Below are 26,796 nucleotides of genomic sequence, written 5' to 3' on the forward strand. Positions count from 1 at the left end.
CAACTCCGCTGGTTGATGCTTTGCAGGCACCCGCTAGTGACCAAACTAATCAAGCTCCTGTACAAAATAAAGACACTTTCATGTCACGACGCACCGAAATAAACTCCAGCGTGCGCTCAGAAGAGCCGGGAAAAGAACAAGAAAGGGAACTCCCCTGAATCCAAAGGTGCTATTCCATTGGGCAAACACGCTTCCCTTCTAAATCTAATGAAGCCGTTGGTGATCGCCCCACTAACAATTCTATCAATGACGAAGCGCCGATTGATGTAGCGCAGCTTTCTGAAGAAATTCCCACTCTTAACTCTGCTGACTCTCTCGAGAAAGCTGTAAAACCAGATAAACCAACAGTTTTGCAATAACATGATGCTAAGTGCCCAAAACTGTCCCAACCATCACATGCTGATTGCATCGATACTAATATTTGCCATGTTGCCACACAAACCAATTAAAGAAATTACTTTCACAGTGAAGGGAGGAAATGCACAGCCACACAGCATAATTTGTCACCTGAACAACCTGTGAGCAGCAACAAGGTACCCATATCCACTGTGCCCTCCATCTCTACAATCACAAACCGCAGGTCCTATGCTGCTGTCAGTGTATCAGGGCCTTGCCCCTCGAATCACATTTTACCTCCTGAAAAACACACTGGGCCTCATTACGAGGTTGGAGGTAGCCATGGTGCTATTAGCGCCATGGCTACCCCCTTACCGCATTCCGGGTCCGTGTTCCCGGAATAGGGACTTACCGGGTCATTCCGACCTTGGAGGACCCGGTAAGTCCCCATTCCGGGAATCATTCCCCATTCCCATTCGATCCCCCATAGGGCTCAATGGGAATGGGAATGGAGCTAATAACGGGCCCGCTAGTAGCGGGCCCGTTATTAGCTCTGAAGTCCCTTAACGGGTCCCTTCCATAACGCCTGGCAAGACCAGGCGTTGAGGAAGGGACCCGCTAAGGGACCTCGGAATAGGGTGTCCTTACCGGTGCCGGTAATCCCTTACCGGTGCCGGTAATCCCTTACCGGTGCCGGTAATCCCTTACCGCCCACCTCCTAATGAGGCCCAACGTCATCATCATAAACAGAGCTAGTAAGCATTGTTATCTTTCAGCTGATGAACCAGCGATATTATATAACCCTCCCTCCAATAACAAACTACCTACAGAAACTGGTGATTTTAGCAACAACCAAAAAAAGTCACCACCACCTGTTAGGGAGAGTTCGCATTCTATAGCTAATTTCCCTCACCTAGTGAGTCCCCCAGCAGCTTTGCTGGATTTCTGGAGTTTATTTTTCCACTTGGTAAGAGTGTGCCTCTTTTTCCCACTCTTACCTGTGTTTTGTCATGTGCATTTCTACTTGTTGTGTGATCTTGGACTCTGGAGCACACCACTCCAAGAGCCCAAACATGTTGTGTGTGTTACACAGCACCCTCAGTGCGGTAACACAGGGTTGTCTCTAAGACTTCCCAATGGCTCCTTTCTCTGGGGCTGACTACTGTCCCCCAGAAACAGGTAAAGTGCCTTTAACTTTACAGAGTCTTTTAACCACAGATCCAGTACACCCCATCTTATATGGAGTATTGGAAAGGGTTCATTCTTAGCCCTTTTTATCTGTACCTCTTGGAGCATTGTTTCGCTCCCTTAACATTAAGACTTGGCTGGTGGCAGTGGTATCTACCCTAACTTTTCTACCGTTATTATACTATATAAGCGTGGTATTGTTTTAGGCTATTATATTAGCCTCGAACATAAACCCGCTTGACTAAATACTCTTTCTTTTTGCTGCCGTTAGGTTTAGTCACCATTTCCTTTTGTTAAAGTCCTTCTTGTGTTTTACTTTGCGTGGCAAACCAGGTTTGCCTTCTTTGTTCACTGTCTTTTGGCGGGCTTCTGCCAAGAAGCCCTCCTCTAGGCACCTGGGTGTCTAGGTGGGCTGAATGTGAGGGAGGGGTGTAGTCACCCCCTGCACAGGGTATCCTAGGAAACCCAGGTCGCGCTTTGCCATGATTGGCTGAGGTGGTTGTCCGGGCTGGACAACCCCCCTGCTGCGTGATTGACAGCCAGGCTGTGTGAATGGGGGATTTTCGCATAAAAGGCAGGACTCTTGGGCTGGAAGTCAGTCGCCACTGGAACTACAAGGAACCAAAGAGAAGCGGAGAAGAAGACGGCTGCTGCAATTACCCCGTCCCAGTGAAACCCTGCTGCAGTCCTGAGCTATCTACCCTTCGACGACCCGAGAAGATCCAGTCCGGAGTCTTCTTTCCTTGAGCCTGGTGGGGTCAACCAGCCCATCTTCCATAGCCAGAGGATCCTCTTCGTGGTCGAAATCGCTGCACCCTGCTGTAGTGGTCCAGATAGCCATCCGAAGAGCCTCTCCTGTTTTTAAAGGAGCGCACCTTTTATTCTCCGTCGCTGCTGCTGGCCTCATCCCTGAGTGGTGCAGATCCCTCCAGACGTCCTCCTCCTCGTCTCACGACCGAAGCGCCAGGAACCATGGGTCTGCAGGAAACTACCAGGAACAACTGCCGTGGCACCAGCTTCTTCCTTGAATAAGGTACTGTGTTCTGCTTCGAGGAACTAGGGTGAATCCCTTTTCTCCTCATCCAAGGCTTGCCCTTGTCTTCCTTCCCTCTTATAACTTTTGCTTCCTCTGTTGACAATATCCCAGTACTCCTGGCAACGTTGAATCTTGAACTGTCTGACTGTGTGCTCCTCGACCACAGGAACCCGGTTCCACTTGACACTGGCTCCGGGCTATTTACTTTTGTATTTCTGTCAGTGAATGTTCTCTGATTCTGTCTGCTTGGACAAAAGTATTGCCTATGATTTTTGCCCCCAACTCTCTCTGGTTAGCCCAGGTGCTAAGTGTGTTTTGCCCCGGTAACATTTCTTGCCGCGGATACGTGTTTCTTTAATACGACCAAACTGTCAAAAGTGATTGCATACGTATTCCCGGTAACGCCTTTTGTTTCACGACACCGGTCCGCCAAAACATAAGGTACTTACCTTGAGTTATCCTGTGCCAAGAGAATTGGTTGTTTATAGTGTATTTTACGTGTGGTTTTGAATTTATAGAAGTGTTGTGTTTTACAGATGGTTTAAAAAATAAATGTACTTATATTTTTTACCTAAAACCTTGAGTCAGTGTTTGCTTGAGTCACAGTAATTGTGGTCCCTTTGTGCAATCTCTGCTACTGCTCATATACTCTTGAGATAAGCTTGGCTGCTCCGCTACTGCTACCACTTTAACATAGTAGTACAGGCTTGTACCAAAGGTGACTTGTATTACCACTTGTAGTCTTAATTGTGTGTAGTGGTCCCTAAGGGCACTGCACAGGATTCTGCCTAACACCACCGATATTGCATAACCCTCCCTCCAATAACAAACTACCTATAGAAACTGCTGGTCTTAGCTACAACCAAAAAAAGTCAATGGACTGTCTCCAGCGCAGCCAAATTCTTGGCACATTGCGCAACTCTCTTGACACTGGATTGATTACCCACAAGGCTATCCTTAAAGAAGCCTCATCGACAAATTGCTTATCAACGACAACAGCTCAAGCTTCCATAGCCACTGATAGAACACGGAGTCGGACAGGATCTATCTATGACTTTGGGCAATCAACCATAGCAGCTACATCGAGGAAAGATGATCCCTCTCCATTAACAGATAATTAGCATCTTAACACAAATCACCCCGAACAAAAAATCCCAAATCCAAATAATACTGGACCTAACTTAATTTCGCCTGGCTTTAACATCATAGGGTTGGTGGGCAATACGGAGAAATTGGGTACCAAGAGGATAAACCGTGCCTTCTTCATGAACCTACTGTCGAATATTCCACAATTACACACCTTGACTCATAAAGATTTAGAGAGATTTTCCTTAGACAAGTTGAACAACTATAGGATGATATGTTATCTGTCCTCAGCGAACATTCTAAAACTTATCTGGGATTCTAGACACGAGTTCCAGGACATGGGCTTTGAGTTACACACCTTTAAAAAATGCACAGGGATTTGTACAATTTTCGTTACCTGCGGTTACTCATATGTCCAACCAAATTGCAGATATATGACCTAATGACCAGCAAGCATGCATTTCTATTCTGTTGGCACTAATTGGCACTAATTGGTAAAAATAAAGAAACGTTGTGGGTCGAGCCACTCTTAAGAACTATTCTCAATAACACCAAATCTTCTGAAATGCATTAGCAATCCTTGCAATCAGCATTGAAACTCACCACTTGGAATTCTTGTGACTTTAATAATCTCCAAGGGTGGCTATCTCTAACTCTCCCCGCGGACCATCCTCATATATTGTTTATTCAAGAGACCATGCAGATCAACAAACTCTTACTTGAAGGTTACTTTACACATTCTGCTTTGGCTACTAGAGGAAATGTGGGTCGCCCCTCTGGAGGGCTAGCGATTGCTATCAACATCAGCATATCCTTTGAATCCATAATGATATGGAAATCACCCAATATTCTTGTTATTTCTCTTGTCATGCCCGAATCGAAATGTAAAACCTTATTACTCGTAAATATATACTGGAATCCGTTAACACTTACACTAGAACAAATGTTTGATGAAATTGATCAATGTTTTGAATTCATACATACCGAGATTGATGACTTTGCATTGATTGGAGGGGGTGACTTTAATTCTGTATGTTCTACAGCACTGAACAACCCTGCTAACATAGTATTGACATGAGTTATTATCCTTTAAATAATGTTTCCTTGACAAAACTACCAGAAATTCACTGACCCAAAACTTCCTTACGTTGGAACCCAGGCTTATGTACTGTACTGGCGTCTCGTGTCTCTGTGGCATTGAACCAAAACGCATGGACCTTTGATAACACTCCTGCTTCCCTAATACAATTTGAAGCACATGTATCACAGATTGTTAAGGATGGAATTGTTGAAATTAGTGCAAAGTACACTGTATCCACCAAGAACCTCTGCCGCCCTTTCGATCCGGAATATAAACATCTGAAATGAGAAAAAAATCGTAACCTAAGGCATTTAAAAAATCAGCAAATCCCCAACGGATCTTACGTAAAACAATGTAAATTGTTACTTCAAAGGTATAAAAATAGAACTCGGATGGCACGATTAACCCACTTAAACAACTTGAATTGCTCGCTGATAAAATCTATCTGTACCTATGATTCAAATGCAATTTTGAAAATAATAAAACAGACCAAGACACCAGTACCTATTGCTTCCAATATCATTGATAACAAAACTTGGATTCGATATATTTCCGTCATAAGTACTATTCCAGATAACTTTAGGAATTGTCAATTCCAATTACCTTTCACTGCCACAAGGAGTGCCCTTAAGTGGTCTAAAGAGGATTTAGAAGGGGCGATTAAAAATTTTACATTTTCTCGATCAGCCGGACGTGACGCGTTCCCGCCATGCATTTTTTAAACAGATCCAATCTTATGGGCTACTATCTTAAAAGCCAAATTCGATCTCACAATTACATCTGGCAACATCCCTCATTCCTGGACAACTTCAATTATTATCCCTATCTTTAAAAAGGGTGATCCGAAAAATCCTGCAAATGACAGCCCGATCTCTTTAATTGACACTGAGGCAAAACATTTTGCTATTCTGATTTTGGGTGACTTAGAAAAGCACATTGCAGAGCACTCATTATATTCGCAATTTCAAACTGGCTTTCGCAGGCAAATGAGTGCTGCTTTAAATGTCACTGTGATGTCACATATGATAGCTGAATCTAAACACAAGGACTCATGTCCTACATATATGGCTTTGATAGACATCTCGTCTGCTTTCGACAATGTAATCAGGAATATGCACTGGAAAAAGCTGTATGAAATGGGTATACCTAGACCATTAATCTATTGGATCCTTTGCCTCCATACGGACACTTCTTACAGGATCAGGGTTAACAGTGAGGGCGATACCACAGCAAAAAAAAAAACCCTTAAACAAGGCTGTAACTTGGCCGCATGTCTCTTTAACCTTTACATGAGAGACTTAGACAGGACATGGCACAATACACACCTTTTTGCTATAAAGTTGGGTCCTGTGCGCATAGAATGGTTGGCCTTCCCAGATGACGTTATTTTCTTTGACCCCACACCGGTAGGCCTTCAACATAAACTCCATCTCTTTGAACAATTTGCCAAGCAACATAATTTGACTCCTAATGCCACCAAAACTTGCATAATGGTCTTCAACAACAAACGGAAATGTAAACCTTAGAAATGGACTATTGCTAATACCATTATACCATTTGTGACTGAAACTATCTACCTTAGGTATCATATTACTAGTAACTTTTCCACCAAAATGTGGCATTAAAAACTTATTAAAATTAGACCGCTTCTTTCTCAAGCCAAAATTATATAGGTAAATACTGTAAATTCTCGCTAATACCACTCCTCGATTTTTGGAGTCTCAAGGTAGAAAGTGTTCTTCTCTATACTCTGGACGCCTGCCTTCTTAACATGACTAACATCTTGGATAGAATGCAGGGATGTTTTTGGAAATCTGTCCTACAGCTCTCGTTGGCAATTCCTAATTGCATTATCTGCCACGAGCTAGGGTTTATCTCTCTTTCGTGTAGAAAAAAATGGTGCAATCTTACAACCTACTCTAAAATGATAGCTCCCCCCCACAAACTCCTTATATTCTGGGTTTCAAGTTATGCTACTACAAAATACCATGCGCACTATGAAAACATTTCAAGACGGCATCCTAAATATACTGGCTATCCTAGATATTAATGAAACCGAGTTAACAACAAGACCATTTTATGTAAAAAAGAAATTGTTTAAATACGATTGGATCAAGACGATCTCGGAGATGGAAATATACTCCTCTTATACGGAATATGCTAAATACTCAAGAAAACGCCTTCCTCAATGTCAGTATCTAGAGGTATTCCCAAGTAACATCTATCAAAAATGTTATATAAGGTTTAAACTAAATCAGTAGCATACTAAAGAAAGAATTCTTCACTGCCAAACAACCGACAAAACTAAGTACTAAATTGTCGATTCTCACCTTGGACTGAAAAGAAAGAAACTCTTAAACATCTTGTTCTGGATTGTCCCCACTTTAAAACAATCTTTACAGATTTATTAATGAAATTTGTCACCATCAATTATGAGGAATGTCTCAATCTTCTTTGGGACAGAATGATGTTGGGGCACCATGGGCTGTTTATTTTTGCACTGGTGAGATTGCTCACACACATTGAGAATGAACTGATACTCTCTTAGCCTTGAACTTTGATGTCCCCATTTTCTATGTGATACTGGTACTTCTGTTTGTTATACACTTAGAAAATGGAATTTTAAAATTGCTGATACTATGTACATTGATTTCTACTTTTACAAGGATTTGTTTTTATCCCATGTGAATATCTTATGTACATATGCTTATGAATTCTTTGATATTTGTAAAGGTTTATTGAATGAACCAAAAACAAATAAAAAAAACAAAAATAGTCCCAAACTATTTAGCATTAGACCCCGCACCAGAGGGCTCTATTGTGTTGTAGGTGATCACTGCCCAAGTAAGTGGTCGTAAGTCGAAGGGAAGGGCCTCTAATGAGGGTGAAGGTTGCTTAGCATGTGATAGAGCCCAGTGGTAAGGGATGTAATGCTATTAGAGCTTGTGCAGGTGAAGAAAAGGGTGTAGAATAACCTGCGACGATTCGTGACCGAGCTTGTTCTTGTCTCCTTTCCCAGTCTCATGTACACGTAAAAGTTGATGATGGAAATTCTGCCTTTACTGGCCTCCATTCCAAGGTTGCTGATTGGCAACAGAGCTGGTAACAGTGAGAAGAGCAGAGGAGAAGTGTGCAACGGATGTGTTAGAGCCCAACCAGATGGTTCTATTGTGGGGCAGATGGCTGGAGTCCAAATTAGTGGTTTGGGCGAAGGACTGTTGGCACACATTAGAGCCTGATGATAAGGACTCTAACACTATTAGAACTTGTGCAGGGGGAATAAAGAGAAGGCTCACTTGTGGCTTCCTGTGGCAGAGCTAGTCCAAGAGGCTCATTAGGAGTTTGCCGGTCTGGAAATAAGGTGCCGGCAAACCTCAAGTCTGTTGGTAAGGGCTGTGACCTTCTGGCATGCCTGACTTGCCGGTATGGGACTCCATGGGAATGGGGAGTTACCAGTGTCTCCGGCGCCTTTAATATCCTGGTAACACTGGGATATTAGGTGGCAGAGACGGTATGATAGTTCTACTGTATCCTGCCGGAATAACCGGTGGGATGCCTGGGAACTTATAATGAGGGCTGATATCTCTTTTCACAGTGCCAAGTAACACAACACAAAGGGAAGCTTAGACCGTTGCCTTTCCAATGGTTAGAGCCTCCATTCTAAGCTTGCTGATTAGGTAGGGAGCTGGAAACGGTGCGAAGAGCAAAGGAGATACACAGATGATGGATTTTACTGGCTATTAGAGCCTCCATTTCACATTTGCTGTCTAAACAGAAGAAAACATGCTCCAATGTTTTGTTAGCTCTTTTCACATGTTAGTGAGAAACGCCCTGCATGATGTTGTGTACTCATTGAATTCTTTGTTTGTTTGCTTCCTTCCTAAATTTCTCGCTATAGTTTGAGTTATAGTTAGTTTGGTTGGGAAAGAGCTCGCCTCCCAAGTCGAGGGCTCAAGAAATTCTTCAGATGGTTTCCAAATTTCAAAATGCACAAAATCTCCAGGCCTACAACTTATTGAGGTTGCTTGGCCTCATGGCATCCTGTATTTTCCTAGTGCCAGAAGCACGCCTGAGAATGAGATCCCTTCAATGGGCTCTAAAGACTCAATGGTCCCAATTCTCAGGACAAATGACAGATCTCCTTCAGATTCCGAAGAAGATCCGACAAGATCTTCTGTGGTGGACTTGCACAGAAAACATCCTAAAAGGAGAACATTTTTGGCAGCCATGGCCGGAGATTACAGTACTGACGGACGCCTCACTCATGGGGTGGGGAGCTCATGCCAACAATCTGACAATCAGCGGAGTCCAAACTACACATCAAACTTTTGGACCTGAGAGCAATCAGACTAGCTCCGAAGGCTTTTCTGCCATCTGTCAGGGGGAAAAAATGTCCTGATAATGATGGATAACACAGTGGCCAGGCATTACCTAAATAAAAGAGGAGGTGTAGGGTCACTACCTCTGTGCAGAGAGGCTATGCGGCTCAGGTATGGGGGAATTCAGGAAGGAATCTCCTTATCAGCAGTTCATCTAGCCGGGGAGGAGAATATGATGGCGTACGCTCTGAGCAGGCAGAGTACTGTGCCCCACGAGTGCAAACTGGCTCAGGAAGTCCTTCAGGAGATCTTCGCCCTTTGGGGAACCCCTCAAGTAAACCTGTATGCGACCGGAATCAACCAGAAGTGCGAAAGGTATTGCTCAAGGGAATTTCCCCCGAGAGGATCCCTAGGGGACGCATTCGTGGTGGAGTGGAACTTCCCACTGCTATACGGATTCCCTCCGATCCCTGTCATTCCTCAAGTCCCGTCATTCCTCAAGTCATCAGGAGGTTAAACCCTCATTCTTACCTAAAGTTGTGTCTGATTTACATTTGAATCAAAAGATCATTCTGCCTGTGTTCTATCCTCCACCTCATCCCAGCAAGGAGGAGGAAAGATTGCACAGGCTGGACTTGAGAAGAGCTCTAAGCTTTTACATTTCTAGGCTCTCCAAGCTTAGAGTGGACGATCAACTTTTCATTGGCTACACCGGAAGTAAGTTGGGTCAATCGGTGTCAAAACAAACCCTATCACGTTGGATTGTGCTTTGCATCTCAGAATGCTACGGATTGGCGGGCAAAGATCACCAGAAGGCTTGAGGGCTCATTCAACCAGAGGCATTGAATCTTCAACAGCCCTTCAAAGAGGTGTTCCCATCAAATCTATTTGTGAAGCGGCGACGTGATCTTCGCCGCACACATTTTCTAAATTCTACAATCTGGATGCTTCCCACTCTATAGAGCTTGCTTTTGGTATAGCAGTGCTGTATTCAGCTATATAAAAAAAAATAATAAAAAAATATACATAATAATAATAATAATATTAAAATTCTACTCCCTCCTCCAAAAAAGCTTTACACTGCTTCGAGAGTCTATCTAAGATGAGGAATACGTTGAAGGACACAATCCATTCCAAGAACAAGTTACTTACCAACCGTTAACATTCTTTCGACTGGATGTTCCTCCGAAGTATTCCTCATCGCCCTCCCATCCTACCCCTCTGTAGTTTTTCTGGTGTTATTACTACTTCAACTCTCGCAAGGCTGACACCTGGCTACCTACACTATCTATACAATAGAACAAGAGGGGAAAAACAGAACTGAGGCCAACGGGCGCCGCGCGTGCTACTTGTATACCCGATAACGTCACCCTCGACGTAGAAAAATTTCCAAAGCAGCCCACTTGGTCAAATCCAATAATAATTGGATGTTTTGGAAAAGTCACTAATGAGTGAGGGTCCTTTTGAATAATTTGTATAGGGATCCTGCGCAGTAGCCACACGGTTGGTATGCAATATTCATCTGGATAGAATTGTCATGGGATATTCATCTGGATGGAACTGGCATGGGATATTCATCTGGATGGAATTGTCATGGGATATTCATCTAGATGGAATTGGCATGATCAACCATGCATTTAACAATATAAGTACTGATGTCATCACAGGGTGCCTAAATAAATTGGCGCACACTATTGTCAATGATATTGTGAGTGTGGCATCACTTTTTCTCTTTTCTGGCCCTCTTTTTATCACTCTACTAATATTCCCAGAAAATCTAATTCCAAACCTTAACATCACCTGCCATGTGGACGGAGGGTTGGGAGAATGCTATGTTAATATGATTTTTCTTGTTTAAGGGGTGCTACTTCTCTATTAATTGTCAACATATAATGTACACTGACTTCAAAAGTGAGGCAGGTGGTCTAAGTTTGCATTGATAATGAGTGCATATCACACTTTGCATGAAATATATCTAAATTGAATGTGGCACAGCTGAAGAACCCATGGGACCATACATTAAACCTCAGTCATTATATTCCACAGGAGCTGAAGTTTGCTATGACCGTCTAGGATGCTTCTCTGATAGTAAACCATGGGCCGGGACAGTGGAAAGACCAATTGGACAATTACCCTGGTCTCCAGAAAAAATAAATACTCGTTTCCTACTCTATACCCAACAAAATCAAAATAGCTTTCAGGTAAGACGTTTTCTATCTAAGGTGGGGTTGTATAAGGGTTCAACTACTAGGGTCTGTAATGATTAGGGTTGTATGTATGTGTCTCTGTTACTAAAGGGTACCGTCTGTGCACACCTTACCCATCCATCCCCACATCATCGATCTCCTGGCCCATAGCCTCTCTGTATTGGGCAGTGAAAAGGAATGTCACTGGTGGCATTAAGTTTGCATAAAATACCAGTATAGTGGGCTTCATTACGAGTTTGGCGGTGCAGGAAAAAAGTGGAAGTTATTCCATTTACCACCATTATTCCCTCAATGTTATCTCTGTCGGAATTATCGGATGGCAATAACACTGATTTTTGGCCGTAAAGTGGATTAGTTACCGCCACCTGGAGGTAACTCCTACACTTTACCTAAAACAATGGACAGATAACACACTGATACTGTGGCTGTGTTATCTGGAGCTAACTCTAAAGAGAAAAACATAAGGTGAGTCTAATTAACCCCCTTTCCTTTACCTTAATGTTTGGCAGTATTGCCATCCGGTAATTCCACCGAAGGTGATATCGGTAGAAAATCCCCAATGGGGATTTACACTGCTAAAACAGCCACTTGTAATCTGGCAGCATTAATGCCAGAGGTAATACCTCCAGTGGTAATACTGCTGGACCAAGTGGCGGTAATGGTAATACTATTGGGTGGTATTTTGGTGGTATTACCGCTGAGCTACAACAAAACTCGTAATGAGCCCAGTGGCATAATTGGAGTATCACTAGCCAATGGAGTATTTCCGAACCATCTTCCACTGGTGCTAAGAATAATGCTGCAAAAGTGTGATCAGACTGCCTGACCACATAGGCGGTAATTAATATTGGTATTAAGGATATGTCTGACTGCACTACCACTGGGGCTACCAGTAATGCCAGGGGAGAAGTAATTTACACATTCCATCATCAGGGCTGTGATTAATACCAGGAAAGTGTTTGTCTGGCTGGTCTGAACCAGGGGCTGCAATTAATAGTGTGCAGGGAATGAACTGCTCATTCTAACACCGGGCTGTTATCACCAGTAAAACAGGCCTTCTCAGCCTAAGCCCCAAGACTATGGAACCTCCTCCCTGTCTGCATCAGACTCGGCCCCATGCTCCTACAATTCAGAATATAACTCAAGGCCCACCTCTTCAAGGAGTCTTTCTGCCTCAACACCTAGGTCATAACATACCCCCTCGCACCACCTGATTCGCAAGACGCTGCCCGCCACTCTACTCCCCACCACCCGGTACAGCTATACCCCTCCTCTGTGCCCCTCTGTAGCCCACCCCCTGCTGTATATCTGCTCTGTTGTTACCTCTGAAAAGCGCTAATAATAATAATAATACCAGTGGGGTGGTGCTGTTCTGTCCATTCCAACACTGGCCTGTGTGATCACTTAAGATGTGGATATCTGACCATTCTAACACTGAGGCTGTGACTGATACTGTGGCTGTGTTATCTGTCCATTCTAACACTGAGGCTGTGACTGATACTGTGGCAGTGTTATCTGGTCATTCTAACACCGAGGCTGTGGCTGATACTGTGGCAGTGTTATCTGGTCATTCTAACACTGAGGCTGTGACTGATACTGTGGCTGTGTTATCTGTCCATTCTAACACTGTGTTACCAAATACAGGTAAAGTTCCCAACGTTTTTTCTCGGGGAGATTAGAACTCAAAGGGAGCTAACTCTAAAGAGAAAAACATAAGGTGAGTCTAATTACCCCCCTTTCCTTTTCCTTAATGTTTCAAAGTGACCAACAATTGATGATTAAACACCTACCATATTGATGTAATATAATCAATAATTAAAATTTAAATAATAATGTAATATTATTATAAAACATCATGAACCCGACACATAAACAGTAGTTACAAAAACCAATTCAATTTAATTATCACATATTGTGTATGGATAAAAAGGCACACATTGCCACATATATAATATTACACATTTCAAACAATCCAGCAGTTCCACATTAATAAAAACTTTTTTTGATAAAAAAAAGAGACAAAACACAATGAAAAAAACACGGGGTGTAAGCAACACAAAATGTAGATATTATTGGAAAAACACTTTGTTTGCAACAAAATCCCACAGTCAGTATAAATGGGTATTTCAGATGACTGTCGACATGTTTCGGCCATATTTTGCTTCAGACACTATCTCTAATGTCTTAGCTTCTTTCTTTAAATCGGCCAGCTTCAGGATAATATTTCTTCACAAAAAGTCAACAAAGACTTAGTACCCCAAGGGTTGATCGACCAGACCAATCCTACAACAAAATGGACAAAAGGACAAATGTAAAATGTGAAAGCAGATCTAATACATTTCATGGGTTCAGGATCATTATAATACACGTGTAAACATTATTATCTCTCTACAACAAACACATTTAGACTATTGCAAATATACAAACATTAGCGAACCACAAACAAATCTAGAGGTCACTTTGAAAGAGTTAATGTAGCATCGGGGCAAAGTAAGGAAGCTGTTCATCACTCCAGCTAGTCCAAATTATCTCGGCTCCATAGTAGCCCTAACTCGAAAATGTTTTAATTACTTTAAAAGAGGAAACACAAGGAAGCATTACTGCATCTCTGTTCCTCCATTTCATGTGGAGCCCTTGGTTGAGTCCACAGATATCACATTTTAATTGGTGAACTAATTAAGGCAATTAAATGGCCTAACTCTTATTAAAAAAGAAGAAAGGAAAGGATGGAAGGGAAAACAGACAGATGGGGGCGGGGGGGGGAGATTCTAACACTGGCCTGTGTGATTACTTAAGATGTGGTTATCTGCCCATTCTAACAGTGAGTCTGTGACTGATATTTGTGGCAGTGTTATCTGCCCGTTCTAACACTGAGGTTGTGACTGATACTTGTGGTGGTCTTAGCTGCCCATTCTAACAGCGGGCTGTGTGATTACTTGGGATGTGGTTATTTGCCCATTCTGACACTGAGGCTGTGATTGTTACTCGTGGCGGTGTTATCTGAACATTCTAACACTGGGCTGCCAATTACTTGACATGTGGTTATCTGCCCATTTTATATGATTAAGTCTGGGGGGGGGACACAGCTTTTCTTCCCATTCTGTCATTGAGACTTAGATTACCCCTTGAACCCAAATATTATCTTGCTGTCCCCGTACACTCCCAGCCTGGGAATGATTGCCTGTATGATTCCAGCAAGGTCCTGTCCTGAGCCCACTCCTCTTCACCCTCTATGCCTCCTGTCGGGACAAACATCTCTCATCCCTTTGCTTCCACTATCACTTCTTTGAAGAAGGCCCTGACATCTTTTTCTCCTTTTCTTCCTTCAACCCTGACCTTTCTGAATGCATAACCGTCTGCCTCACTGCCATTTACCACTGAAGGAGAAAAACTCATCCAAAACAGAAGTCATCTTTCTCTCTGCCTCCAATGCCAATCACTCTTCCTTTTCCCCATCTGCTTCCCTCCTGTCCGCCTCACTCCTTCCCCCAGGTTTACAGCCTTGTGTCCCATTCAACAACGACCCATGGATCCAACAGTTCATGATGGCAAATGCCATTTCACCAGGATTTACATCCCCAACATGAAGACAACCTGCAACTCACCTTTCACTCTACTAATTCCCTCATCTCAACCTTTGTCCTCAGTAAGCTTGACTAATTGGCCTAGATCCTACTTCTAATCTCCCACTCAGAAAGGTTCTCAACTTCGCTGCATGTTTCCTCCTCAACCTACTAAGATGCTGCCCCACTTCCACACCCCAACATCATGCTGGATGGCTCTCAATGTACACTCGCTCTCTTTAAATTCCTACTCTATGGGCCTCATTACACGGTAGGCGGTAAAGGTTTACCGCTACCGGTATTTTACCCGTACCGGTAAACCCTTACAGCCTTACTACGAGGTCCCTTTGCGGGTTGGTACATTAACGCCTGCTTTTAGCAGGCGTTAAAAAACGAACCCGCAAAGGAACCGGGGTGCTTATTACAGTACCGCAATTCGCGGTACCGTAATTAGCGCCTTCCCCATTCCCATTATGCCCTATGGGGCAAAAATGGGAATAGGGAAAGGCAATGGAGGAAGGAGGAATTGCCGCCTTCCCAACCTTGGAATAGGGCGGTAATTCCCCTTTCCACCAAGGCGGTACCGGTAAATTACCGGCATGAACCATGGCGCTAATAGCGCCATGGTTTACTGCCTACCGTGTAATGAGGCCCTATGTCTATAAATCTATCCATGGTCTTGCCTCCCCTCTCCACATTGCTGGCTGTACTTCCCTCTATTCTCCTCCTCAATCTATGCAGTCATCCTCTCTCCTTAAACTTTGTTTCCCGCTCTCCTTTTGCATCGTCCTGTTTCCTCTCTGTCTCTCGACTCACCCCACTCTATTAGAAAGAGGCCTCCCCCGAACATGAAAGTCAAGCCATCACTTGCGCTGTTTAAGACAATATTTAAGATCAGCTTATTAACCACGGGAGGGCCACCTCCATCCCTAAAACAGAGCTAGCCTATCCCTCCTGAGATATTCTCACATCCATGCACTGAATCTAAATATGTGTAGAGATAACCTACTATTTGTGTTTACCCAGCTATCTTGCACTGTGAAATGAATGATTCTAATTCTTTATGCCAGTTTCAAGTGATTTGTATTTTGTTTTTTACTTTAAATCGTGATTTTAAGTTGTCAGCTGACACGTGTTTCGACCACTCAGGGTCTTTATCAAGGCTGAATTGTTAAAGTTGGTTACATTGGCCAAAGATCGTGAAATAGCAATATAGTGTGACATATTGTGACATTGTGACATATGTTGTTGCATTTGGTGATAGATGTGAATCATTAATTTAAAACCCATATAAGCAGGTTTCAGGAAAAAAAACATATGGTTCGCATATTATGTTCAGTTATAAAAAATGATTTAACATAGAGTTTCAGTAGAGGAAGAAAAAGAGGAAGGAAAGGAGGAAATACAGTTAGTTGATTAGCACATTGTTATGGGTTTGCCACGATTGAAATGTTAAGGAATTGTTTTGGCCTGTCATGGTAGGCCTTACCGAATACATTGGCCCTCATTACGACCCTGGCGGAAAGGGGAAAACGATGGCGGAAATGCAATACCGCCATCGAATAGCGCTCGGTGCGACTATGACCCGTCACCGCAAAGTACGAAGCCATTAGCGACACCGTAGTGAACGCCAACGCTAACTGCACTAAGCACGCGCGCGCGCGCCATGCCAAACCGCAAACACCACCATGGTGCAACGGTACGCCAATTCCGACCCTAGCGGACATGTACCTAACGCCATCAGGCATGGCGGAATGGACCATTCCGCCATGGCGAGAAGTACGGCATCGCGAATCAACCGTAAACGGCCCCACTGAGTGCCTGTACACCGCTCCCTGCCCACAAAGTACAACTCCCTGTAGGTGCAATGAAGTCACAATGCAACCATTGAAATGTACAAAGCACCCATGCATGCCAACGAACAAAAGAAACACAACAGGGGCCAATGGGAGCTGCAGGGCACAGATGGCACGAATACAGAAGCCATCCCAATGGACATGACCACAGTCCCCCCCCCCCGAAACGCACGCAAACACAGGCACCTGTGACCAGCAACATTCCGAAAATAACATCATTCCACCAGTCCACCTGGCTGACCGCCATCTGTCACACAAAACCCAATCCCCCGCCCCTGAGCATGACAACATCCAAACTGTCATATAGGCAGCCCCCATCCCTGACCTCACGGGCTCAGTAGGCAAACGCGCCCAGCACAGTACCACGCAACTAAACCCCGAAGCAGGAACCCAATGCAGATCTCCTCACAATACATCGCCCCACATATAGGCACATGCCACATCACTTGCAAAGAAAAACGCTACACGGCCCAAATCAGAATAGAAATTTAATGCACAACAAAATCACCAAGCCCATACAGCCATCAGGCCATGAACTCCAAAACACATTTCACCATTGTGGGCTGCATCCGCAAGAAAAGACCAGCCACTACTTGTGTGACGCCCTGTCCCATCATGGTACACAGAGCCACAATCACGTACGAAAAGGCAAAAAGGAAGCGCACACAACCGCAGGGCCGTCCCAATGGGGAGGCACTAGTCCAGCTGAAAGGCCGAAATGTTGCTCCGAGCCACCAGTACTGCGTAAGGGCATGTGGGCCACTGGCGATCGTCCCATAAGATCGTAATGCTGCTCCACCGATTAACACGAAGCAGCAGGTGTCGGGAGTAAAATCCATCTGCAGGAGTGGCATACAGATGGCAGTGGCAAAAGGGGAGGAGATACCTGTCAACCAAAAGAAAAGAACAAGAACAGAATGGCCATCAGAACTACATTCGAACAACTCACTTCAATGAGCACACGAAATCCACAGCCATATGCATGCCAGCCCACTCCAAAGGATCATCAACACCCCAAAGCCACTTGCGACTCATAACCATCTATACCTAGGTGTAAACACCATCACGAACGAGTGTACCTGTGCATGCGTCTGCAAAAACAGAATCCATCTGATGGGAATGTTAACGGGCATGGACACAAGTGTCTGAGGGCGCGTCGAGACAGGGAGGGCTCAACAAGGCCAGATAGACGATGGTCCCACTATGGCAGCCCTGCATCACATAGCGTAGGGGAGGCGGATAGATCCCAAGAAGCCCTGTACATGGCAAACTCTGCACCAAATCACCTGCCCATGCATCCATTCATCATTCCCTCATCCCGGGATCAAAACGCCAGAATAATTACTCACATGACATTAGAAACGTCCATTGAGTCTGTGCGTAATGCAGCCTGCTACATCCACAGTGCCCCAGCCCGTAAATTCAGTGTTGTGAAGTAACACTGGATAACATTCAGCGCCACGATGCCTCAGGGCTGATTCTGTGCGCTTAACAAATGCGAATAAATAAATAAATAAATAAATAAACATGTATTTGGGAATGGCCGGCCTCATCGCCCACGTAGCTATTGCGCATCCCAAACTATTCATATCAATCATTGCTCCCTCGCCATGGGCCCTGTCTCAAGGACATAGAACAATAGAACGTTACATTTGCAGTCAGACCTGTGGGCATCTCCTCGCCGCTAGCTGGAAACCGAAAGCGCCGCCCTTCGAATTCCTCATTTGCAACATCACGTCGAAAAGGCATCTGTGGCCGTTTGAAATCACTAATTATTCCATCGAGTGCGGCTGTGTGTGAAAATGGCAACTGCCTTCACCCACAAATGGGACGCCCCGCCCGTCGTTGCAACTCGGTACAGTGATGCATGAGGGCCCACCGTTACTCGAGTACTACGTTCCACTGACCCTTCACAAGTCTGTTCGCGACTGCACAGATAGTATGGGAAACAATGGGACCACAGCAGAATGAACAGATCAACCAATCTTACACGCCCATCGGGTACAAATACATGATTGCAATAGCAAGATACCATTACCCGAATTGCAGCGTAGTGCGCGGGACGTGCTCGGCCAAAGGGGAGAGCCGTTTGCACAGGTGGAATCAATCACCACAGGTGGAGGCCATACAGCCTGAAAACACATAAATTGCACAGCCAGTCTCCTCCCACAACCACAGCGAAATGCTACCGGCAGGACTCGCGATGTTGGCCCTGGGGGACCTGATAGCACTGCAAGTGCTCCGACTCCAAGAAGAAGACGAACAACAACTACAACCAGCCGCACGGAGGAGACGCAGGAGGAGGAGGAGGCCAAGGCAGGGCCAGCAAGGCCCAGCAGCACAGCCACTACCACCACGCAGGCAGCCCGCAATCCCACGCCTCCGAGCACATCCGTTCAACCTCACTGATGAGCAGATCCACACCCTCTACCGTCTGGACCGGGGCACCATAGCCGCCATTGTGGACATGACACAGGCTGACCTAGTCAGCATGATAGATAGCCCAACCGCAATCCCACCCCTACTGAAGGTGGTGTCTGTACTCCACTTCCTGGCCACAGGCACCTACCAGCACACAGTCGGACAGTTGCATGGCATATCACAGCCACTGTTTTCACGGACACTATTCCAAGTACTCGATGCCCTCCTGCAGCACGCAGACGACTACATCTCCCTACCACGCTCGGAGCAGGAAATTACGAACACAAAAGTGGGATTCCATGCACTTGCCGGCATACCGGGTTGCATTGGTGCCATCGACTGCACCCATGTTGAATTGGTCGTCCCACATGCCATGGAGGCCCAGTACCGCAACCGAAAACAATTTCATTCCCTGAATGTACAAATGGTGTGTGACTCCAACAGGATCATTACGCATTGTTGTGCCCGATTCCCTGGATCAACCCATGATTCCATGGTCTTGAGGAACTCTACCATACCACGCTACATGGAGCGACACGCAGGGTACAGATCCTGGCTACTCGGTGAGTCTCATTGCATGCATGATGATGTGGGGTATGTGATTTGGCAATGTACTGGCAGGAAGGGGGGGGGGTGTGCGTACGTATCAATGGCATTCCACATCCTACGTTTATCGTCCACATACAGGTGATGCTGGATATCCACTGAAGAGATGGCTCCTCACACCAGTCCGGAACCCACGGGACCTGCATGAGGAGGACTACAACCATGCCCACTCACGTACCCGTGTAGTCATAGAACAGGCATTCGGCCTACTGAAGACTCGTTTCCGCTGCCTCAGCAGGTCTGGCGGGGCACTCCTGTACCGCCATGAGAAGGTTGCAAAGATGGTCATGGCATGTGTCATGCTCCACAACATGTGCGTACGTAGAAATGTGCCCATGCCCCCTGACGCTGAACTGCAAGCACCGGATGATGGTCATGATGAGGGTGGGGATGTGGCAGCACCTCAAGGAGTCTGCGAGGCACCGGAGGGCCGTGACATCCGTCAGCATCTCATTGATGTATGCTTCTAGCACTCACGCCTGGGGGCTGATACATGGACACGGGACTCGTGGCACTGCGTGTGTCTGGGACATGCACAATATGGACTGTACGCCTATGATGGCCTAGTACACAAAGATCAATGTCCACACATCTCATTGGGTGATCGTGCACTTTTTATGGCATATGTGATATCATGTTGAACACCCTATCGACCCGCCACCCAAGTGAGCCCAACACACCCCCTCCACCCTCCTACCTCCCACCCGAACACCAGTGTCCAAAGATGCTCATTGTCAGTGGCCTGTCGCTATTGCAAGCCCCCTCTGCGGGTATCAGGGGCACCCCTGCCTGTGGAGCGCAGGTTCCTCCCTGATCTACGTTGGGGGCTGCCCTGGACGGAACTTGCAACGGATGATGTGTCTGCCTGCTCACGTCCATGCATGTCCCTAAGGGTTTGCGAGAGCTCAGTGAGCACACGGCGCACTGCGGCAAGTTCGGCACATACGTCTTTGGACGTCGCATGCAGTTGCCCCCTCAGGCTCTCGGTGCTTCTCTCCATTTGTACTCTCAGGCTCTCGGTGCTACTCTCCATTTGGACTCTCAGGCTCTCGGTGCTACTCTCCATTTGGACTCTCAGGCTCTCGGTGCTACTCTCCATTTGGACTCTCAGGCTCTCGGTGCTACTCTCAATTTGTGCCCTTAGCGTCTCTGTACATCTCTCCATTTCTGCCCTAAGTGTCTCTGTTGATGTTTCTATGTCTGCCTTGGTGCCCCCACATTCATCGGCATGGTCCTTGAGGAGTGTGGCCATTTGCTGCTGTTGGACGATTAACTTGTCGAGGGACTGTTGCCTCTGCTGGGCCATGCCCATTTGCGGGGGTGTCACAGAGGGGCTGTTGTCCTCATGTTGCCTTGCCACAGGGCTTGGGGGGGATGGCCAGTCGTCGTCTTGTGGCTGCCCCTGCGTGGTATCCTCATGTTGTACGGGATGGGACAGACAGGGGGATTGGGACAGGTCATGGATGGATCTGACCTCGACATCCCCGTCTTCTGTGTCCGAGCATGCTGCCATCAATGGGGTGTCACCTATGGTGCTGCTGCCACCAGAGGCAGTGCCTTCTGTGGCATCCATTGGGGGGACCTGTGGTGGTGGTGTTGTGGCCATGCTGGCTGCTGGGGTGCCTGTTGATGTTCCCTCCTCTGTGCTACCACCTGATTTGTGCTGCTGCCGTGTCTTGATGCGTGCAGCTGAGGTGGAGGGTCTCTGGCCGTTGGTCTTGGCCCTCTTTGCAGGTGTGCTGGTAGGGGTGTCCTGTGGCTCGTCGTTTGGATCGGACCCTGTGGTGGAGTAAAGGAGGGCGAGGGTTATTGATGGGTCTGTGGGAATTGGAATGGCATTGTATCACATGCTTTGGGGTGGTACCTGAGGGTGATTTGGGTCGGGGCCTTGGAGGTGCTTTCATTTGTGTGTGGAGTGAGGGTGCAGTTGTTTGGCAGCCTGCAGTTTGGGTGTGCCTGCTGCACGTGTAGTGCGTGTATTAGGGGTTTTTAATTATTTATGTATTTATTGTGGGTTTTAACGTGCGCTATCAGGCCGATGTGTGTGGACGTTGTCCTGGACATGTGTTTCTGTTGCACTATGTGGACGCATGGTGCTTCACATGGATGGACTGTGTGGCTTGTTATGTCTGGCCCACCTACCTGAATCTTCGGATGTCTGCACTCCTTTCTCCATCCCTCCGACTCCCTCAATGCTCTCCATTCCGATGGTGGAGGCACAGATTTCTTCCCAGGGGGTCAACTTGATGGGTGATTCAGGACCTCCCCCGGTGGCTGTGGCAATGTTGCGGTTGGCAGAGAGTATGCTGCGGACGCGTATCCGCAGGTCGTCCCATCGCTTGCGGCATTGCTGTGGGGTGCGGGGTGCGGTCCCCACCGCACTTACCCGCTGTGCCACCAGAGCCCATATGGCCTTCTTGTTTGCAAGTGCCGTCCTGGTCATTTGCGTGGAGAAGACCACGGCAGCATTCTCCTGGAGGGTCTCTGTTAGCACGGTGAGTTCCTCACGGGAGAAGTGGACCTGCCGCTTGCGGTCGCACGCTTTCTTCGCTGCTTTTCCCATTTTTCTTGGTTTCGCTAGGGTGGTTGACGGGGTGGGGTGTGTCTCAGGGTAGTGTTTTTAGTGGTTGTGTGGTTTTAGTGTATTTATAGGTGTACGCCGGGATGTTTCCCGTTCCGGGCCCGTGTTTTAACTTCCGTTTCCGTATATTTCCGGCCACCGTACTTTCCGGTAGGCGCACACTGCGGTGACCGCTAGGAGGGGTGGCGGTATTGCACCTGGGGCCCCGTACGGCGGCGGTGTGGGCCGTTTTGGGGTCTTTTCCGCCATCGCGGACTTAGCACTTCCGCCATGCCGTGGTGCTCGTGCCCGATGGGTCGGAATAGGCCGCACTTTGCTCCTTCGTGCAATGGCGGAAACGCTATTTACGCTGTGGCGCTCCGGTCAGTCGATTTCCGCAAGGGTCGTAATGAGGGCCATTGTGTTGTTGTAGACCAGGTGGTGAATTGGTGCTTGAGAACTGATTGGCGTGGATTGGATTCCTCCCACTGTTAGTGCTGTTGGACTTACGCACCTCGCTGGGCATTGGTTCGAAGAGGGGAAACAATTCCATATTTATATTGTAAATCCTTGTCGATACTGAGAATTCTTTGCGATTGTTTATTTGATGCCCAGGTGGGATTAGTGGTTTGTAATAGTGGTTATTCCCCCGTAGGAATTCTAACAGGTGGCCTGCTCATGGCATGTGTGTTGCCCTGCCTACTCTCTTTGTCCGTGAAATATGGGGAGGTCGGAGTGTTCAAGGTGATGAGAGCTGTGACACTGAGCATTGTGTGCATGTTATTCCTGTGGTCAATGAAAATGGCTTTTCATGGGCTTGCTTTGTCTATATTGGTAGAGGGCCCGTTGGGGTTCTCCCAGGACATGCATGGTTGCTGTTCGTCTAATTCTGCCTAGTTGTCTTGTCTAAGGGCTGGGCGAACCTTTTATGTATGGTTACACACAGCCTAGTGCGCCGCATGGTCCTGTATGCAAGTTAAATCGTTGGGATCCCATGAATTACAGGGTGGTGACTGTCACGTATTAGATTGAGAGAGGCGTGCCTAGGTTGGTGAAGGGGCTGTGAGCTAATTGTGCGCTTGTGGAGGGGGCTGGCTTGGCCTTAAGTCACTGCATGGTTCGTTCCGCTGCAAGGACTACAGTTTTATTTGTATTTACGTTAGTCCTGCTTCTATGTCTATGACCTGTCCCGTTTTTCTTTTCTTTTGAAATCTGGTCTCCCTAATAATAATGCATTTGTAGTCCTATGTTGAAATTGCAAATAATGGGCCTAGTGGATTTGTGTCTTCCCTTTTACTTTTAGTCACTATTAAAACATCATAATGCATTTTGAAGACCAATGTTGATATGCATCCTAGTGGGGTTATCCCCTCTTTGACGCTTAAGGCATCATAACGAATTTGTAGTCCTATGTTGAAATTGCAATTAAAGGACCTAAGGGCTTTGTGTCTTCTCTTGTACTTTTCGTCACTATTAAGGCATCATGATGCATTTTGTTGACCTATGTTGATATACAATTCATCTATGTTGATAATTGAGGAGGATGGTCGAGTTGGTTGGATAGTATAACTTGTTGGGTTTAGCCAGGCTCAAGGTGTGAGTTCCTGTATCCCATTGTATCATGGGACTAATAATTATTAATATTAATAATTGTGCGGTGGGCCTGGCATGGTGCTTGATGTACCACTTCCTGTAGTGGTCCATCACTAGCCGTTGTACAACGTGCCAACCTGTAGAGAACATAGGCTAGGCAGGGAACAGTCCGTGCAGTTGGGTGAAAGTGGGTGGTTGTGAGATTAACGTACTTTGGGCAGTGCAGTACCATGTCAGGGTTTGAACAATTCTTTTGATATTAGCATATTCCAATTGATTGCTTGTTATAAAAAACATTACGTTTGTGCTCCTAGCTAAGGCCATTGGTGACACATCTGAAGCAGCAAATTAGTCTTGCTTCTTGCTCTCTCAGTTTCAGATAGCGGTTGCCCCCTCTTGTGCCGCACATCACTGTTTGTAGTCCTTTGAAACAAATGTTTTTTTTTTCGCCAATTTGGTGTGTAGTTTGCCAATGAAGTGCCAATGGCAGTTTAGGGTCCTGTGACCCGAATGGGGTTCAAATGATACGTACATGAGCTCTCTGATACATACACGGAGATGTCTGATTGTGCTACCTATGTAGATTTTCTCACAGATACATATGATAGCATACGTTACATACTCAAGTGTTCCTTTATGGTGAACTCCTTGCAATGTTTGTATTTAACAGTTTTATCCTGGATTGCAAAGCTTTTGTGTACTTTCGGTAGAAAGAAAGTGCAGTGTAGGCAAGATCGGGTGTGTCACATTTAGGTAATTGGTTTCATCATCCATCAGTAGACCTTTGTTGTGGTAGTATTTTATGGTTGTGCTGTAATACCTTAGTATGGTTTTTGTGGGATTAGTACTTAATTTGGTATAACATCCTGGTGAGTTTAGACGGTTGTTTGCCATTTTGATGTAATGCTTTCTATTCATTAATATAATGTTGCCCCCTTTGTCTTCTTCCTTAATTATAAGGTCCGGGTCTTTCTGTAGATTAAGCACAGCCTGTATTGCCTGTTGTTTGATGTTATTCCTTAACCCTTGCTGTTTGAAATCCTCAAGTTTATAGAGATCGTGTATCACGGATTGCTCAAAGGTGTCTAGGTAGTTCTCCGAATAGAGTGGTGGCATGAATCTGGAGTTTTTTCTGAGTTCCGGGATCTTCATTGATACTTCTTCCATTTCTAAATGAGCCATTACATCTTCTTTGCTGGTCCTGGTGGGATCCTCTAGGGATACATGTAGGTGCTTGTAGTAATGGTAGCGATTTTTTGTATGAACTTGCCTTTGTCATAAAGAATTTCTCGAGTTTGCTTCTTCGTTTAAATTTGAAGAGATCTATTTGTAAATCTACAAAGTTGTTAGTACTTGTGGGGGAGAAAGATAGTCCTTTGTTCAATAGATTGGTTTCTATGTTTGTTAGTTCCTGTTGACAGATTTATTACAAGGTTTGGGAGTTCCCCTATTCCATTTGATTCTGTGAATGTTTGCCCCCTCTCCTGCCGCTCCTCCTCCTTTTCCCATTGTCGTACTGGTAAGTGGATCTGAAAAATATACGTGTTTGGTTTTGTTTACGCGGTTCACCTTCTTGTGTCGTTTGATCTGTTCTAAAAAAAGGCCTGTTGGCCTGTTGAGTAGTTCCACTGCCTTTTGAGGCTGGTATTGAGTTTCTAGCTCACTGTCTACATCTGAGCTTGCTGGTGAGCTATTCAGTGTACTTTCTCTGAATCGTGCTGTGGTTGGGTCAAATTCTGGCTTGAAAGTAAATACGTGGTCATCTTGATAATCTCTTATCATCCCTGAAAAAAGAAAAAAGAAAAATCTTTACTTCATCATGATAGGTTTTCAGAATCCGATACATTGTTCGATAATTTTTCTCCGTTGTTTCACTCGGTGCATCATACTCTCTAATCTCAGTTTTGATTTCATCTATCTGTAGCATCAATCTGTTGTGCGCTCTGTCCGCATGTTCCACTAAAAGTTTAATCATGGTTAATGAGCTTAGGGTTAGCTTCTCTTCCCATTGTTATGCCAAGTCTGTGTCCCTTGTTTCGTCAACGTTTGGGAAAATAAGTATACGTAAGCCTCTATGGATTTTATCTTGGTCTGCATATTGTTGCATTGTTGTTCTCTCCCAGAAAGTGTTTATCTCCTTTGTTGATAGTTTCTCTAGTTTTTGTGAATTTCTGTCTCAAGTCTTCCTTTGGTTTTGGCATTGTTCTAAAAGCCTGATCCGTGGAGCCTCTCTGTGAAAAGAGTGGCCGGATATCATTGGGTCCAGATAAGAGATATTCAGCCATATTAAACCTTTGATGTGATTCACAGGGATTAACTAGATTTTGTGAATAGAGTATTATTTGGGTAAATGAAATTTCAGCCTGAGCAGCTTTTGGTGCTTCTCCTTGGTCTATGTGACTTTGTTGAACTCTGTGCTTGCTGCGAGTTGCTGATTCTTGTCCTGAGACTGATCAGGATTCTAGGGATATGAAGTGTGTGGGTAGAGTCAGCTTGTCTTGCGCATGCCTATCCTTTAGGTAGTATCTTATGGTTCACTCAAAAAATGACTTGATACTTTGTTGCTTGCACTCCTCAGCAAATTTTATTATTTCATCATACGTGATTATTACATTTTGTGTTGAATTGCCTTCATTCAACTAACACATTTTGTTGAATTGCCTTCATTTAATTAAAATTGTTATACACATTGATGGTGATTGAATTACCTGCATTCAATATTGGTTTGTCAATGAATATTTGTTGAACTTTACATTAATTTGCTTGCATTCAATCTTTTTTTTTAATTGTTTATCAATTTTATATACAATACAACATAAATCCATCAACATTACAAGAACTAAAATCTACAACTAAGTTCATCACAATCAGGGTACCCAAAACCCTAAAAAGAGGAGATATTACAGTTACAAAACTGGAATGAGTCAGGATACAACAAATTAAC

At 45.3% G+C, this 26,796-nt stretch overlaps 1 protein-coding gene across 1 annotated transcript in view; it reads left to right on the top strand.

The window, feature by feature from the left end:
* The first annotated feature begins 7,768 nt into the window (after positions 1-7,768).
* Positions 7,769-26,796, top strand: part of LOC138473264 (pancreatic triacylglycerol lipase-like) — a 393,166-nt gene continuing 374,138 nt past the window's right edge. Inside the window, exons 1-2 of the mRNA XM_069611903.1 lie at positions 7,769-7,835; positions 11,102-11,247. Of these exons, the coding sequence (XP_069468004.1) occupies positions 7,769-7,835; positions 11,102-11,247 (213 nt within the window). The remainder of the gene's footprint in view (positions 7,836-11,101; positions 11,248-26,796) is intronic.

The sequence above is a fragment of the Ambystoma mexicanum genome, chromosome 8, assembly GCF_040938575.1.
Source record: "Ambystoma mexicanum isolate Mex_15411 chromosome 8, UKY_AmexF1_1, whole genome shotgun sequence".
Taxonomy (NCBI): Eukaryota; Metazoa; Chordata; class Amphibia; order Caudata; family Ambystomatidae; genus Ambystoma; species Ambystoma mexicanum.